The sequence below is a fragment of the Monodelphis domestica genome, chromosome 5 (genome assembly GCF_027887165.1).
Source record: "Monodelphis domestica isolate mMonDom1 chromosome 5, mMonDom1.pri, whole genome shotgun sequence".
Classification (NCBI taxonomy): domain Eukaryota; kingdom Metazoa; phylum Chordata; class Mammalia; order Didelphimorphia; family Didelphidae; genus Monodelphis; species Monodelphis domestica.
The window spans coordinates 103,725,569-103,742,515 of record NC_077231.1 but is presented as its reverse complement, the minus strand read 5'-3'; the positions used below and the strand labels follow the sequence as shown (position 1 = coordinate 103,742,515).

The 16,947-nt window shown below is 42.6% G+C and overlaps 1 protein-coding gene across 18 annotated transcripts in view; it reads right to left on the bottom strand.

Annotated features, from left to right (window-relative positions):
- Positions 1–16,947, bottom strand: part of TNRC6B (trinucleotide repeat containing adaptor 6B) — a 272,807-nt gene that overhangs the window by 19,615 nt on the left and 236,245 nt on the right. For 14 of the 18 annotated variants that reach the window (XM_056798978.1, XM_056798984.1, XM_056798982.1 and 11 more), the window contains 4 exons: positions 13,468–13,644; positions 11,093–11,239; positions 10,765–10,860; positions 973–1,146 (listed from right to left, as the gene is read on the bottom strand). In XM_056798978.1, coding sequence (XP_056654956.1) covers positions 973–1,146; positions 10,765–10,860; positions 11,093–11,239; positions 13,468–13,644 — 594 coding nt within the window. The remainder of the gene's footprint in view (positions 1–972; positions 1,147–10,764; positions 10,861–11,092; positions 11,240–13,467; positions 13,645–16,947) is intronic. The other 4 variants (XM_056798993.1, XM_056798992.1, XM_056798994.1 and 1 more) reach the window with 2 other exon arrangements.

The following is a 16,947-nucleotide window of genomic DNA, read 5'->3' as shown; positions in this document are numbered from 1 at the left end:
AAATGCTGGAATTTGTCACTGAAAGCCCTTCACGATCAGATTCCAATCTCTCCTACCTTTTCCAGGCTTCTTATATATCAGATTGCCTTCTGCCACTTATGTGCACGTTGGGAAAGCCATATCTTTACACTGGAGTGCTGACTGCCTCTACCCCCCATTGCTGGGATGCACTTTGTTTCACCTCTAACTCTCAGAATACCTTATTTCCTTCAAAATTCTCAAGTGATACCTTCCACATTACAAGCTCAGGGATCCCTGTCCCCCTTCAATTTATCTCATTATTTATTAGGTGCATATTTTTATATGGGTTTTTGTTCTGCCTTAACAGTCTATAAGTTCCTTAAAGACAGAGATGGTTTCATGCACAATGCCTGGCACATAATAAATACTTGTTCAGCTGTTTCATTAATGCCCAACTCTATTGTGACCCCACTTCAGTTTTGGCAGATATATTAGAGTGGTTTGTGGTTTCCTTCTCCAGTTCTACAGATGAGGAAATTGAAGAAAACAGTGAAGTGACTTGCCCAGGGTGACCCAGCAAGTAAGTGTCTGAGGCTGGACTGGAACTCACAAAGATGAGTTTTCCTGACTCTGGGCCCAGCACTATCTACTGTACCACCTAACTATCACTAAATGCTTCTTGATTGATAAACAGTGGTTCTCAGACCTGCCTAGCAACACTTTTACTATCTCCAGGTTTTGAATGAACTCTTTCTTTGCTGCTCCCTTTCTCTGTGTAAGCACTGCCACCTCCCAGAGGCCCTTCCCAAGCCCTTACCTCCTAGGGCTAGTCCTTATTGATTCTGTGTGTACCTCTAAGTATTCCTCTTGTCTACTTTGAGAATGTAAATTCCTTGAGGACAAGGGTGGTTTTACGCTTTTCCCCAAGCATATGCCTACAAGTCAGGTGCTTAATAAATGCCCACTGATCAAACGATTGTTGGGTTTGTTTTTACAGAGGCCTCTGCTTACTGGAGAAGTTTGTGGTCATCGAAAGGGTTGCATCATTGCTCAAATGTATTCTGGCCTGTTCTCCTCTTGTTCCATCCTGGGACAGCTCGTTCTCTATCTGGAGTCTCTCTGCCAATCCAATCGCATCCTTCATCCACTTGGTCATTCCAGTGTAGACAGCAAACTCCATTCCTTCTGAGTGAAAATGGAGCTGACTTAGGATCTCCCCTCCCCCTTTGAGGTTTCATGGCTTGGGAAAAAGTCATGCCATCTGCACACAGGAGCAGCATTAGGGAATTCCTCTTTCATTTGGACTCCATGCTGGACACCATTTGGCCGAACAGTGGGAGATACTGTTCACAGGCAATCATCTCTATGTCTTAAGCATTGCTTAGAATCACCAAGAGAGGTCAAGAGGAACACAGTTACGGTCATTACTGTCGTTCCCATTTAAAAATAATTTTTATTGATGTCTTTCATGTTATACCACCTTCATTTCTGAATATACCCCCGACCCCTTCTAACACAATGAGACTTCTTTTGTAACAAAACATTTAGAAGTAATTTAGTAAAACTAACCAAACATCAATTGAGTTTGAAAGCATATGCAATGTTCTACATTCTTAAGTTCCCACCTCTGCAAAGAAGGGGAAATGATCCATTTTTTCATCTTGGCTCTGGGGTCAACTTTGATTATTATACCATTTTAACAAAAGCATAGACATAACCTTCATGCAAATGTAGGTTCTTTTCATTTAAAAATCTGTACAAGTTGGGAAAGCAAGCATGTAGGTTGGCAGGGAATATTAACTCAGTTGCATTTTTTCAAAAGTGGCAATATGGTCCCCCTGTAGGCCTACTCATTCTCCCCTCTTTTAGCTACCTGGAAAATCTATCTCTCAGTGCCTTCAGAACTACTCCTCCTCCTGTTAAAAAGGATCTCCTTTGAGGATATTTGTTCTTTAGGTCAGCTGCTCTTCCCTGGTTTCTTCTGGAGAGTCCAAATGTAGTGGGCTTTTAAAAAAATTTATAAAAATCTTTCTAGAGCTCTTCCTTTTTTGGGGTGTTTTCTGTCTTTCCTGTTTCAGCCTTAAATTCACTGGAGTATGTTTTTTGCTTAGTCAGGACTCTTAAGGTTTCTGAAAATACTTTTCTTCTCTCCATGGCTTCTTGCTGTTTTATGAGGCAATACTGCAGAGCAACTTCTCCCATCAATCAACATTTCTTATGTACCACTGTACTAAGTGCTGGGGTTACAAAAAGAAGTTAAAAAAGGCAGTCCCTGCCTTCAAGGAACTCACAATCTAATGAGGGAGACAATAAACAAATACATACAAATGAGCTACCCATAGGATAAATAGGAAGTAATTAAGAGAAGGAAGACCCTGGAATTAAGAGTTGGGAAAGGTTTCCTGTAAAAGATGGGATTTTAGCTGACACTTTAAGGAAGTCACAGAGGTCAGTAGGCAGAGAAAAGGAAAAGGGGTATTCCAAGTATGGAGGACAGCTAGAGAAAATGCTGGAGCCAAGAGATGAAGTGCCTTGTTCATGGGACAGACAGGAAGCCAGAGTACATGATGGGGAATAAAATGTAAGATGATTGAGAAGGTGTGAGAAGATTATAAAGGGCTTTGAATGTCAAAATGTTTGGTATTTGATCCTGGAGGTGACAAGGAGCCATTGGAGTCAATTGACTGAGTGGGAGGTGATAGGTTCTATACTTAAGAAAAATCATTCTGATGGCTGATGGACAGGAGAAGGGAGAAACCAGGCAGGAAGATCCATCAGTGGGCTATAGCAACAGTCCAGGCAAAATGAGAGAATAGAAATGTGAGATGGTGCAAAAGGGAAATCAACAGATAAGGGCACCATACTGGATATGAGGGCAAGATAGAGTGAGGAATCTAGGATGACTTTTAGGTTGTGGACTGGGAAGATGGTGCTATCCTCTATAGTAAATAGGGAAGGTAAGAGGATAGGGTTTAGAGGGAATGAGAATGAATTTGTTTTACTGAGTTTAAGATGTTGACTCAACATCTAGTTCAACAGGTCTGAAAGGCAGATGGAGATGCAAACTTGGAGGTCAGCAGATATTGGGGCAGTAGGATATGTACATTAAGAATCATCAGTGAAGTAGTATAGAGGTAGATGAGAAACAGGCCCATTCCAGAGCCTTGTGGGACACTTATGATTTGAGGGTGTGATCTGGAGAAGGATTCAGTGAAGGAGATGCAAGAGGAGTGGTCAGAGAGATAGGAGGAGAACCAGGAAAACAAGTGCCCCAATAATCTAGAGAGAAGATCCTATCAAGGATAGGTCAAAGATAATGAAGACTGAAGAAGGGCTGCTGGTCACTTTGGAGAGAGCAGGCTGTAGAATGATGAGGTCAAAAGCTGGATTATAAGGATTAAGAAGAGAAGGACAAAAGTGAAGACACCTATTGTATAAAGTCTTTTCCAAGAGTTTAGCTCCAAAGAGAAGAGATTTAGGACCATAATTATTAGGTGAAGGTTTTTCCCATATGGGGGAGACATGGACACTTTGTGTGTAGTGGGGGGAGGAGAGATTGAAAATAAGAGAGGGTGATGAAAAGGAGGGTGCCATCTGTTGGAGGAGAAATGGAATGGGATCCCTCAAGTGGGCAGAGGAGGGCTAGTCTTGGGAAATAGTTAAGTTCATATCATCATGTGAGACAGGAGGGAAGGAAGAGAGAGGGGCAGAAGGCACCTGAGAGAGGGGAGGTGAGGAAGGGAAAGAAGAGGGAGCTCAGTGAATGGTCTCTGTCTTTTGACTGGGAGGTGTGAGGATCGTGGGAGTGTGAGATGCCCTTGTCCTCTCTGAATCGGCAGGGCCCCCTTAGCTGCAGTTTCACTTTCTGAACCACTGCAAGTCCACATGGGACAATGGTCTGCCACCAGCGTGGTGGTCTCTTCTGTTTTCACTGTGTGGGAGTGGGGAGTCCCCATCTGAGGAGCAGGGAGAGATGCTTCTATCTGCTATTTCAGTCATCCTTAGTGGCTCTTGGAATGTAACCTCTGTGGATACAGGGTCTTCCTGTATTTTAAAAAAGTTCATTCTTTTCTTTGGCCATGTTCCTGTGTTTGGCAAGAGGCATGGGGAGAAGATAAGAGTACTGGACTCAGAATAGGAAAAACTAAGTTCCATTTATGCTCCTGATACAGCTGAGCTCTGTGGCCACTGGACCTCCCTGAAGTTCAGTTTCCTCATCTATAAAATGGAATGAATAATAAGAGTATTGTCTTCTTTCTTTATGTGGTTACTTAAAGGTCCAACTAAATAAGGTACAGAAAACGCTCTTTGGTATCTTTTTTAAGATAGCATTTAAAATGTGGTGTAAATGTCAGATATTGTATTTTTAATGAGAGCAAATGTTTGCTGCCTGATGCTCATCTTTTTATCTTTTGTATTTTTAAAACCCTTACCTTCCCCATCTTAGAATCAATACCATGTATTGGTTCTAAGGCAGAAGAGTGGAAAGGGCTAGACAACTGGGGTCAAGTGACTTGCCCCTGAGGTCACAGAGTTAGGAAATGTCTGATGTCAAATTTGAACCCAGGACCTCCTATTGGTGGGCCACCCAGTTGCTCCTGAGTCTTTTTATCTTGCAATGATTAATTTACATTCAGCAAACTTCCTTAGGAGAGGCTAACATGCAATGTCAGTATCTATTCTTCTATTCATTTCCCATTTTTCAGGACCAAAACTTCATCTGAAAAGGTTAGGTTACAGTTCCTTCACTTTAAATGCCATTCTCATTTTCAGTCTTTACTGTGGCTTAATACCTATTTTAATCCTTCCATTAATGAGTCAGTAGTCTCACTGTTCAGACAGGTGATTCAGAAATAAGGTCCACATTTGTGACCTATCATTTTTTTGTTTTTAAATTTAATCAATTTAATAATGTTATTTTTCATATCCAGAGCCTTCTAACTCTCTTCTTGAAGAGTATTCACTATGTGAACATAATAAATATAACATACATATGGTTTTAGGTAATACAGTCCTGAAGCTTCTGCATAATCTGTAAACACTTGACTCTGCTTCTTAAACCAGAATAATATTTTCCAATATATTTTTGCTATTCTCTTTTATGTTCAATTTTGCATTGAAGTCACTGAGTGGAAAGACTTATCAAGTAATTTATAAATTACAGAACTTCTCTATATTTTATATTCTCTATTTTCTGATGTATGTAATCAATATTTTCATAGTGATCTCACAAATACTTGACACAAGTTGTCCATTCTCTGAAGAAAAACCAATGGCATCATGGTTGATAACTTGACTTGCCCACTAATTGGATTTAAGTGAGACAGAATTGCAAAAAGTCATTGAGGGTCAGTGGTAAGTCAAAAGTCAGGACAACCAGTGATGGCCCATGTCTAACCACGTTTTAAGTGCTCTACAGCAGCCACTTCTGCTACTATTATAGCCACTGGAACAATTTTTCTCATCTGCCCATTCCACCAAGAGAGAGTCTTTGCAAGTGGTGTAGACATCCCCTTAACTCACTGACCTATCTAAGGGTCTATCAGTTACCCTCAACCTGGTTTTGGCATGCCTGCTGAGACCAAGGGGTGGCCAATGCACTCACTACAGCTTCTTGGAGCCACAGGTGGAGAGATGGGTGGCAGAAGGATGCCAGAGGAGGAGGAGCAGCCCTGAGTCCATCCTGAACACCCTGTACACCTCACTTAGACAAATTATCAAGAGTAAAGCAAGATCAACAGAGAGTTAAGGGTCCCATGAAATGATGTTATGTTGCCCCAGTCACATGGCAAACTCAGGCAACTCCACCTCACCCCATGTGTTTTCCTCTCCAAGGAGATCATATAATAAGACATGTCCCTATTTAGCTTTGGTCTTCTGGTTTTCTTCTTTTCTTTTATATTTAAAAAATCCTTATCTTCTGTTTTAGAATCAATACTAAGTATTGGCCCCAAGGTAGAAGAGCAGTAAAGGGCTAAGCAATGGGGGTTAAGTGAGTTGTCTAGGGTCACACAGCTAGAAAGTGTCTGAGGCCAGATTTATACAGAGGACCTCCTATCTCCAGACCTGGCTCTCTATCCACTGAGCAACCTTGCTGTCCTTGGTTTTCTTTAAATTATTTATTATGCCAATAAATTAGGTGTAGATAAGGAGGAAGTAAACAAGTCCTTAATAATACTGGCCTAGGAGGTGGGATTCTATGACTTCATGCTGTTATAATGTTAATTCTACCATCACCAATGAAAATATAAGCCTAGAGTAAAGAATTCCACCCCTCCTCTCAGGTAAGTTTTTTCTTTTTCTTTTTTTTAACCACTTAGAATCAATACTCTGTATTGGTTCTAAGACAGAAGAGTGGTAAAGTCTATTCAATGGGGGTTTAAGTGACTTACCCAGGGTCACCCAGCTAAGATATGTCCAAGGCCAGATTTGAACCTAGGACCTCCCCCATCTTTAGGCCTGATTCTCAATCCATTGAGCTACCCAACTACCCCCAGGTAAATCTTTTTTTTTTTTTTAACCCTTATCTTCTGTCTTAAAATCAATACTATGTATTGGTTCCAAGGTAGAAGAGTGGTAAGAGTTAGGCCTGGCTCTCGATCCACTAAGCCACCCAACTGCCCCCTACGTAAGTCTTTTTGACTAGTTGTTTCATCACACTCCAAACCCCCACCCCAACCCCTTTCCTGGCTCTCTAGGAATCAAGCCTATGGTAATGAAGAACTCTTGCAAGCTCTTTCCTTTCTTTTTGTGACTTGCAGGTTATAGCAGGCACATTTCTCCAATTCTGATGAGCAGGGCAGGGTAGGGTGGCAGAGAGAAGGGGCAGGAGAAGGCTAGATTAGAATACCAATAGCAATGTCCCTGTTATCCTTAGGACTTGAGACTACCTTCTCTCTGTCACCTAGCCAATGAGCAAGCGTTTCTCAAGGGTCAGGCACTAGGCTCTGAGCTGCTAATAGAAATAAAATAAATCTGTCTTTGCTCTCAAAGAAGCTATATCTTACTGAGGAGGAAGTAAATATAGGCTAGAGACAGTAAATGTAAATAGTAATTTGTGAGCATTGACAAATGAGAGAATCAGGAAAGGTCTATTAAAAAGGAAGGGGGCTGTAAGCAGAGCCCTAAAAGGAGCTGGGTAAGGGAAGAATATACTAGGCGCTAGGAAGAGCCTGTACAACGTCAGGGAGGTGAAGATGGAAAGCAAAAAGCAGGTCAGTCAGGCTGGAACACATGTGTGAAGAGCAGTTGGGCCATCAGGTTGCAGACAATCTGGCTGACATTAGACTGTGAAAGGTTTAAAATGCCAGATGGAGCAGTCTGCACATGAACTGAAAGGAAATAGCTTTCTGAGAAGAAGTGACATCACCAGAGCGAGTGCTACATGAATCTGCGTTTGGTTACAGAGTGGAGACCAAGTAAGATGTTACTACAGTCTTATAAGATTATTCACCTACAAAAATGAATAATATAGAAATGTGTTTTGAGTGATTATACATATATAACCCAGATTGAATTGCTTGTTAACTCTGGGAGGGGGAAGGGAAGAAGGGAGGGAAATAATATGGATCATGTAACTTTGGAAAACTTATGTGGAAATTTGTTAAAACAAAATAAAGATAAAACTAAAAAGAAAAAAAAATATTACTCCAATAGTTCAGGAAAAAAAGAAGAGGGTCCAGACCAGAGAGGGAAAGGGAAAGTTACAAGAGATAAGAATGTAGACTGAGTAAGAGGGCAGGGAATACAGATAAGCAAGCAGGGAACATAAAGCAGCAGAAGGATGGGGATGCCCTTGAGCCAAACAAGGAAGCTGGGAGGAAGGGTGAATTTAGGGAGAAAGGAAATGAGGTGTTTTAGATACATGTAAGTTTGCTCTGAAATATCCAGGTGGATATGTCCAGTAAGCAGTGGAAGAGATGGTACTGGGGCTCAAGAGGGTGAGGAGGGATAGTGCCATCTATAGAGAGATTATAGTTAAAGGCAGACTGCAGGGGGTTGGGAAGTGAGAGACAAGGTCTGAGAAACAGCAGGTCTGACCAGCTTTCTCTAGGGAGAAGAGCAGGCTGAAAACTTGAGTGGATGGTAGTGTAGTAGGAAGAGTGGAGGAGACTGGAGCATGTTGATATGGAAACAAACTGCCAGGGGGTAATGAGAGACTGAGCCTGGAGAGAAAGGTAGAGTACTCGGACTGCAGAACACAATAGCTGTAGTTACTTTCGTGGCCACATAGGTTTATAACTGAGATTTTGTTTCCCCTTTAGTATACAATGCAGGTGGGGGGCGGAGAAGGGAGATTTGTTTAAGTTAGAAACATTTTTAAAGGAGAAGGAATGACTGAAAAGGTAGGAGGGCTTGGGGGCCAATGGCACAAGGAGAAGGGTTAGCACTGTCAAAGATGGAGAACTTCAAATGACAGAAAGAAGAGGAAGACCTTATGATGAATGTCTCATCTCCCCCCCCCCCCCAAAGAAATATGAGGCAAGGTCTTTTGCAGAGAGGAAGGGAAGGAGGCAGTACCAGAAGTGGCCTGAGAAGGAGAGAGAGGGTTTAGACAAGGCCTTTGGAGAATGAGAAAGCTGATGGGAAAAGAGTAAAGGGATTGGCACGTAGTGGGAAGGGTAAAAACTTAGGTTGGTAAATAAATCTGTGTCTTAACTCCATCAATCAATCCTATTTGTGCCAAGAAGCCCACGGGCCAGAGGGAAGAAGTACACCAATGCTGAATAAGCACCTACTATATGCCAGGTGCTGGGCAAAGCCCTGAGGTTACAGAGAGGCAGAAGGCAGCTCTGCTCTTAAGACAACATGCTAACAAGGGGAGGTACTAGCACTGAGAGGGAGGGGAAAGGCTTCTTGCACAAAGTGAGACTAGACCTGAGATTTACAGTGAGTCAATGAGTAGTGACAGGATGACAGGGTGACAGATCCAAGAGGCAAGAAGAAGGTAAAGCTGAAGTAGTTCCTAAAGGGTCAAAGGGGAGGACAGAGGAGAGACTGGAGGTTGCAATGAGAATGGGCAATGGGTTCAAAAGGAGGGAAGTAAAGAGAGAACTAGAAGGGCATGAGGTTAGAACCAGAGAGGAGCTTTTGCTTCATGCACTGGAGGGAGGAGCCTTGTGGTTAATGATGAAGGCATTAACGGAACAATCCTTGTGTATAGACAGAGGCCATCCTTAGGTCATCTGAAGCCAGAGGATCAAAAATCTAGAGCAGGAAGGGCCCTCAAAGATCATCCAGGGAAGGACGGAGTGTGGGATGAAGATAGTTGTATCCAATGTACTGAGCTCCTTTGAAAGAGAATAGCTGGTAGAGAACAGCCCCAAAGGCCTCAACAGAGTGATCTCTGGATGGAGTGAGCATGGTAGAGGACAGGCCATCAGAAGAAGGAAGGGCCTATAAGTGGTAATGGAGGCCAAGAAGCAGGCCTCCTCTTATCCCAGCCCATTGAGCAAGTGGCATCATGGAAGAGTTAGGCTTCTTTGAATGTAAGGAGATGGAAGGACTCTGAGAAGAATATACTATGAAAGAAGTACTGGACAAGGGGATGGCCTAGGCAGTCTCCAACTCGGAATCCCAGGGCAGCTGATGTTACAACTGTGTGATAAAGCTAAAAGCCTTCATTCTGAAAGCAGCCCAAGCAAGGAGAACCCCTGTATACTAGGCAAAGGAAAACTAGAACCTTATCAGAAAGCCAAACCTCACCATAGAAAAGCTTGTAGAAACCTAGGAATCTGAATATTTCCCAGAATTCACAGCACACTGGTTTAAGGAAAGAATTTCAAAAATCCAATCTTTCCTTGAGATCTTCAGAAATCAGAGTTGGCACTCAGTAGGGAGGCTGATGAAGAGAATCACTCACTCATTGCACCTCCAATCACCACCTATTTGATGTTGTTGAGTCATTTTTCAGTTTTCTTGGCAAAGATACCAGAGCAGTTTTCCATTTTCTTCTCCAGTTCATTTTATAGATGAAGAAACTGAGTGACTTGCCCCAGGTCACAGAGCTAAAAAGTATCTTGAGGCTGAATTTAAACTCAGGAAAGGCGAGTCTTCCTGGCTCCAAGCCCAGTGCTCTATACACTACACTAGCTCACTGCCCTGACTGTTTATTTAGCTGAGGGTAAAAACTGACATTCTTTCTTTCTTTTTTTTTTAAACTCTTACCTTCCACCTTAGAATCAATACAATGTATTGGTTCTAAGGCAGAAGAGCAATAAGGACTAAACAATGGGGTTAAGTGACTTGTTCAGGGTAACACAGCTGGGAAGGATCTGAAGCCATATTTGAAACTAGGACATCCTGTTTCTAGTCTTGGCTTTCAATCCACTGAGCTACCCAGCTGCCCCTCTGACATTCTTCTTAACAGTAATAAAAGGAACATCAAGCACAACTGGCTTATGGCCTTGACCCCTTCATCCCCTTTTGCTATTGTAGGGGTGTGTTTCTTGGATTTTTAAATTAAAAACTCCATTTGTTCTTCTCCTTGTTTTCCAAAGGACACGAGAAGAGAGAAATGGGGAATGTGTGGCTATAGAACTGAGGCCCACTCCAAGCATCAGATAAGCCTTCCTCCCAGCCTCCTGCCCCTACCCAATAGATACCCAGACCAGGCTTGTTGGCAAGCTAGTTTCTAAGCACATGAGCAAGGGCATGTGTGGGTTTCAAAATAAGCAGATAAGAGTCAAACCTGAAACAGAGTATAACAGGATGCTATAACTTCAAGAGAAGGGCTCGCTCCTCTGCTACTCCCCATAACTACTTGACTTGGCATCCATTCTCCCTCCCATTGTCCCCCCTTACCTGAAGTGCTATGAACGTTGGTAAAGGAGTTGTCAGAGGCACTGTAGGGCCAGGCACCAGGTGAAGGCAGCGAGGTGTTGAGGGAAGAATTAGACCCTTTGATTCCCATACAAGATAGAAGAAAACAAAAAAGGAGAAATGAAGGGTCAGGATTATGCATGAAAAACTACAAGTACTACATTTCGGCTTACTGGCAGAAAGGCAATACACAATAAGTATGCAAAATATGATATATTTTTGCCTTCTGCAACGTCTTCTTAAAACTTGAAGTCATTGATTGATGCCCCTTTGGGGAGAACAATTACAATCTAACTGTTCATTTACTCACCTGTGGTGTTGTCCCGCAGAAGTTGGTGGTCAGTATCTACAATGGGAGATGTGGCTGTACCCCCAAGCACGCTTCCTGGGGTCACATAGGGGTCAGACTCAGGGTCAATGTTTTGTATACCTTTCCATGGCACTCCTGGTTGGAATTCTAGAACAAGAAGAAGGTAAATACCAGATATTATCAGGTAGTCACAAGAAATTGACAAATGTACCTCCAAGAAGGGTTTCTGAAAAAGCTTACTATAAGTACATTCATATAGGCTGAGTCAATTTCTCCAGTGATTTTCATAATCAAATTCTGAAGTGTTTTCTACATTTAAAATATGAGTTTACAATGATCTCTGGGTTCTGACATCTTCATTTTCAAATCTATCCCTGGAGTGGAAAACAAGCAACCCAATAAAACCAAGTAAAATATCCACTGAATCTGATAACAGGTGCCCTCCTCTACACCTAGTCTCTGCTCTGAGAAGAAGGGTGGAAAGGGGGTTTCCTCATCTCCTTTCCAAACTTCGTTAGCATCAGCAGCACAGCACCCCACTTTGTGGTTCTCCTCACTCTGTTCCATACCATCCAAGCTTCTGTGCCTCCAAGTGGCATGGAGGGTCTCTGGGGCTGAGGCTGGAGCTGATTTAGGTTGGGCTCCCTCTTCTCCCCCAATCTCCTAGATTTCTAGTGCTGAAGGTGGGCCTCTGAAGGCCACTTGTTTGGCGGGACCAAATCTCCTCACTTCCTCTGTTCCAAAGGAGGCAGCTATGGAAGTCAGGGGGAGTCCGTGTCCAGGCAGGAGTCTCAACATCTAGGCAAGAGATAAGTCTCCAACCCCTTCTCTCTAACTTGTCAGGAGCAGATATTTACATGCAGTGAGGGAGTATGGATGGATTATGGCCATGATGGTACTTGGAAAAACGCACGAGGATGGGGTGGAGAGGGGGGCGAGTCTTCCTTGTCTTTCAGAATAGATGACAGAAGAAGCTGGAATAAAAAAATTGGCATAAAGGAGCTTGGAGTCCTCAGTCTTCAGGAAGATACTGGACACTGAGAGGCTGGAAAGTAACAAGAATCCCTTCCACATGCCCCTGGGCCCTCGCTGAGCAGACCCTGATCCTCCTTTGCCCTCCCCACCCCTACAGTCAGGGGCAGCCAGGTGGCAGAGTAGGTACAGTGCCAGACTTGGCCTCAGACAGACACTGATCAGCAACATGACCCTGATGAGTTTTTTTCAGTCCTCAGCCTCCCATTTTTTCATCTCTAAAATGGGATAAGATGCTGAGAAGATAAAATGAGGTAAGACATAAAGCTCTTTGCCAAACATGTGTGATGAAAATGTTGGCTATTACATTACTGTTACATTCTTTCCCTTGATGCTAGCTAATCTTTATGTTAGAAAGGAGGCTGACCATTATGCCACATCTGACACAAACAACAACAAAATCATCACTAAGGAAACATTCAGCAATCCTTCCCTGAGTCGATGCATGTTCTTCACAGCCATCCTCGTCCCACCCCTGCTGTTCATCAGGTCCAAGGGGAGAAGAAGGGGAGGCCAAGATGTAGAGGATGAGGACTTGGGCCTGGGGGCTGCTGCTTACCTCAGGGCTCTAGGAACTCACCCAACTTGTCTCTACCCATACCTGCTGCCACAGAACAGAAGAAAAGGGAGGCAGGGGCAGGCTTCTAAGAAGACTGTGACGAATATTGGCAATTAGTCTTTGGATAATAGGATCAACTTGGTATAAGATCATTCAGCCTTCCTTGACTTCACATCTTGAGGTCTAAGAACTACAAGTTGGGGTTAGAAGTTCCTTCTAGAGAAGGGCTATGGCCCCCTGGAGGAAGTGTTAGGCAATGACAGGGGAGATGACAACGCCCAGATCTAGGGCTCAAATAGGCAGTAGAAAGGCAGAGAGTGAATGGTGGGAGCTATGAACTCACACTCTATAATCAAGAAACAGGAATGAAAAACTGAATGATGTTAAGGTGTTGTAGAGAAGGAGGGCCTACAGAAGCCTTGGGCTGTCTGCTCTGAGGTGCTGTTAACAGACCCTTTTAATAGCTTCTAGCCATCCTGGAGAGGCCAATCCCCAACAGCCTCTAGTCATCTTCAGAGGAATGAGTACATGATCTAAGAGCATTGAGAGTTCACCTTGAAAGTGATCTAGACCACAGGGCAGTGTCAAAGCCAAAAGGAAAATCTATCTCCTCTCTCATTTCTCCATGTGTAAGCAGCCCTTCCCTCTGCTGCAGGGACTGGATAAACTATCAAATTAATTCAAGGCAGCTTAAGGAAGTGGACAAGACCATCCTTTTGCCCAAAGCCCCAAATAAATTTAGGAGTGAACCCTGTTTGGTCAAGGGCTGCATCCTGGGATGTACCTGGAGGCCAACTGGCATGGCTGGATTTACTTCCAATTTTATTTGTTGGTGGAGATTTGGCAGGTAACCAACTATCGCCAGCAGGCCCTGTGTGGCCCCCCAATGTATCGCCTGGGATGATATCAAACTGGTTGTATGGTGATCCTCCTCGAGCCTTTCCGGGGGGTACTATGGCGCCTGGAAAATAGGAGACACAGAATTGACACACAGAAACGGTTTAGAGGCAAACTCAACATCAAGAAGCACCTCATGTCTGCATATGCTCTCCTAGACCAAGTAAAAGGAGATGTTCTATGGCCTTACATCAGTCTTATGATTGTTTCTGAGCCAGTGATCCAAGAGACAGAATCACAGAAAGAATAGGTTGTCCCAAGGGTGGATTCTAAAGTCCTACCTCACATTCTCCATGGTCTGGAGGTGGCCCTCCCCCAGCACCCCATGTGCCCCAGCCAGTCTAAACATGTGAGCCAGCCAGTGCAGGGGACCATCTCTTGTTGGAGATGCACTTGCCAGGAGGCCTTGCAAGTGGACATTTCCATAACGATGACTCTAAGACCATCATCTGAGTTGTACTGCAGGCTGTGTGCCTGAAGTAATGAAATGAAGCTAAGTGCTTCTTTGACCAGTGTCTGATAACCAAAGTTAATTTGAAAGGGAAAGTGTTGAAATGGAGGCTGTACAGAGATCATGACCAAGAGAAGCACATGTGGTACTTTTCCACACTAAGGCATTGAAACTGGATCCACAGCACAAGGCCCTGTGTAACCAGCTTTAGTATCTAGCATAGTAGGACCCAGTGCACTCTATGAAGAAGGTGAAACAGCATGAAGAAAGATGGGAAAAGGTGCCTCCAGAGGGAATATTATTTAGAAGGCATCCCAAGGTGGTTTAAAGATGGGAGAATACTAAAAGTTTAGGAAAGACCTTGGCCCTTATTCCTAGACCCCAAAAGACCATGGCCTGGAGGTTCCTTATATAGATAGGAGAAGAGAAGGAGCCCCATATGGTGTCCACAAGAGACCTCTCCTTAGGGCTGGAGGATGTGGCTGATTCAGTCCCAACTGCTCTTTAGTGGTTGATGACAATAAAAAAGCCTTTACTTACTTGGCCTAGCAAAATATGGGCTTAAAGGACGCCCGCAACCAAGGGTCTCCCATACATACATCAGAGGTGAAGAAGGTTCTGGCTTTCTGAACTTTGGTCCACACACTCACAATACTTCACCTCCTACTTCTATCCCTTTGCACAGCCTGTGCTCCCCTCCCTTCATTAAGTTCTTCCTTGAAAGCTCAGCTCTACAGGAGACTTTCCTTGGTCCTGTTGGTTGTCTCTTGTCCCCATCCTCTAAAAATTATAGTGCAACAATTTTTATATTCCTACAGAGGTGATGGTATTTCCTCTGGCTAGAGTATAAGCTCCAAGATAGCAGAGACTGTATTTTATTTTCAGGCACTGTATCCCCTGCATCCATCAGATGGCACTTAGTAAATACCTGTTGACAGAATAATGGTCCTGTCCCCCAGACACCCCCCATCTATGGATGGCATTATGCTGACAACAATGCAGAGCTTCCAAAAGGAGGTCCTTTAGTACTCAAAGGAATTAGGCCAGAGGATCCACATGAAAAAACCAAAAAGGGACATCTAGGCCTGGTGTATCAGTGAGGAGCTGAGGCTGGACAAGGAGCATCCCAGTAGTTAGTGGGTTCTTCTTTGGGTTCCAAGCTTCTCCAGTAGACAGAAGCTCAAGGTTTTGGTTTCAATTTTATAAATCTATTTTCTTGTTTTTAGGTTTGGCTTTTATTCTTTGCATGTTGCCTTTCTATTTATTTTTACCCAAATCCACTGATTTTTATCTCTTTTGTTGATGAGAAGAGACAGTTCTTACTCTATCTAGAAAATCTTCTAGTCATCCAGGGGAGAGACAGCATGAAGACAACTATGTAAAAAATAATATAAGTGGGAAAAATAGGATATAGTCTCAAAATACTAAGATCAAGGAGGGCTGGACAAGGCTTCCTGCAGAAATGGGATTTTAGTGAGACCTTAAGGAAGTTGGAGAAGCCAAGAGCAGAGAAGAGGCATGGGGGATGGTCAGCCAGAGGTGAGTCCAAAAGACTGGAAAGATAGGAAGAAGTCAGATGATGAAGGGCCAAAAAGGCAAAATGAGGATTATATATCTGATCCTGTCTATGCTTTAGAAAGATCACTTTGATCAATGGGAGGAAGACAACCTAGAACAAGGAAAGCTTGAGGCAGGGAGACCAATCAGAAAGCTATTATAACAGTTGAGGCATGAGATGAGGACCTGCACTGAACTTGTGGCAATGTAAGAAGGGAGAAAGGTGGGCACCAGCTTGATTGTCTCATGGTTATTGCTTTTAATGAAATTGTTGTTTCTGTGTTTTATTCTTTGGCTTATATATATATATATATGTATATATATATATATATATATATATATATATAAACCCTTACCTTCTGTCTTGGAGTCACTACTGTGTATTGGTTCCAAGGCAGTAAAGCAGTAAGGGCTAGGCAATAGGGGTTAAGTGACTTGCCCAGGGTCACACAGCTGGGAAGTGTCTGAGGCCAGATTTGAACCTAGGACCTCCCATCTCTAGGTCTGACTCTCAATCCACTGAGCAACCCAGCTTCCCCCGGCTCATATTCTTTTATTAGTATTAGTATTTATTAATATTAGTATTTTAGTTCCCATTTAAATTTGGAGATGAACAATTCCCTAAATTCTCTTTATTGATGGTTTTTAATTCTACTCTGGTCAGTAAGGGATGTGTTTAACATGTTTTTATGCATTTTTATAAATATGTCCTTTTTGATTTCCATTCAGCAATTGATAGCTATCTTAACTAATTTTCCTCCAATTCAAGACTTTCACTTCTTTCTTGTTGATCTTTTTATTAGATTTAGTAAGGTTTGAAAAGGAACATTTTTATTTCTCCTTGTAATTAAACTTTTCACTTAAGTACTCAGATGCTATGCCATTTACTACATTAAATATATATTAAAAAACTGATATTATTTCATTATCCATGGTGCTTTAAAGCATAATTTATTTTCCCTGCTTATCTTTTTAAACTATTTTTTACTAATGCCTTGCTGAGTCACTCCTGCTTTTCTGAATTTGCTTGAGGCAAAATAAATCATGCTCTGTGTGGAGATTTTTTTGGACTGTTTTCTAATCCACTCCTCCATTTTATGTATAAGTTCATGCCATTTACATGCAGAATTATTGCTAATTATGTTTTTCTTTCTATCATAAACTCTTGTCCTTTTAATCCACTTTTTGCTCTTTATTCGTTGACACTTTTTTCTAAAGAAGGCACTTTTCCAGGTCAATTGTCTTGCTATTAGCTACCATACACATTTTTCCAACTTCTCAGGCTTTTTTGAATTCTGTTGTAGTATTTCTGGTTCTACTTATTCAGGGAATCTCCTACTGGGTTATAGCTCTCTACTT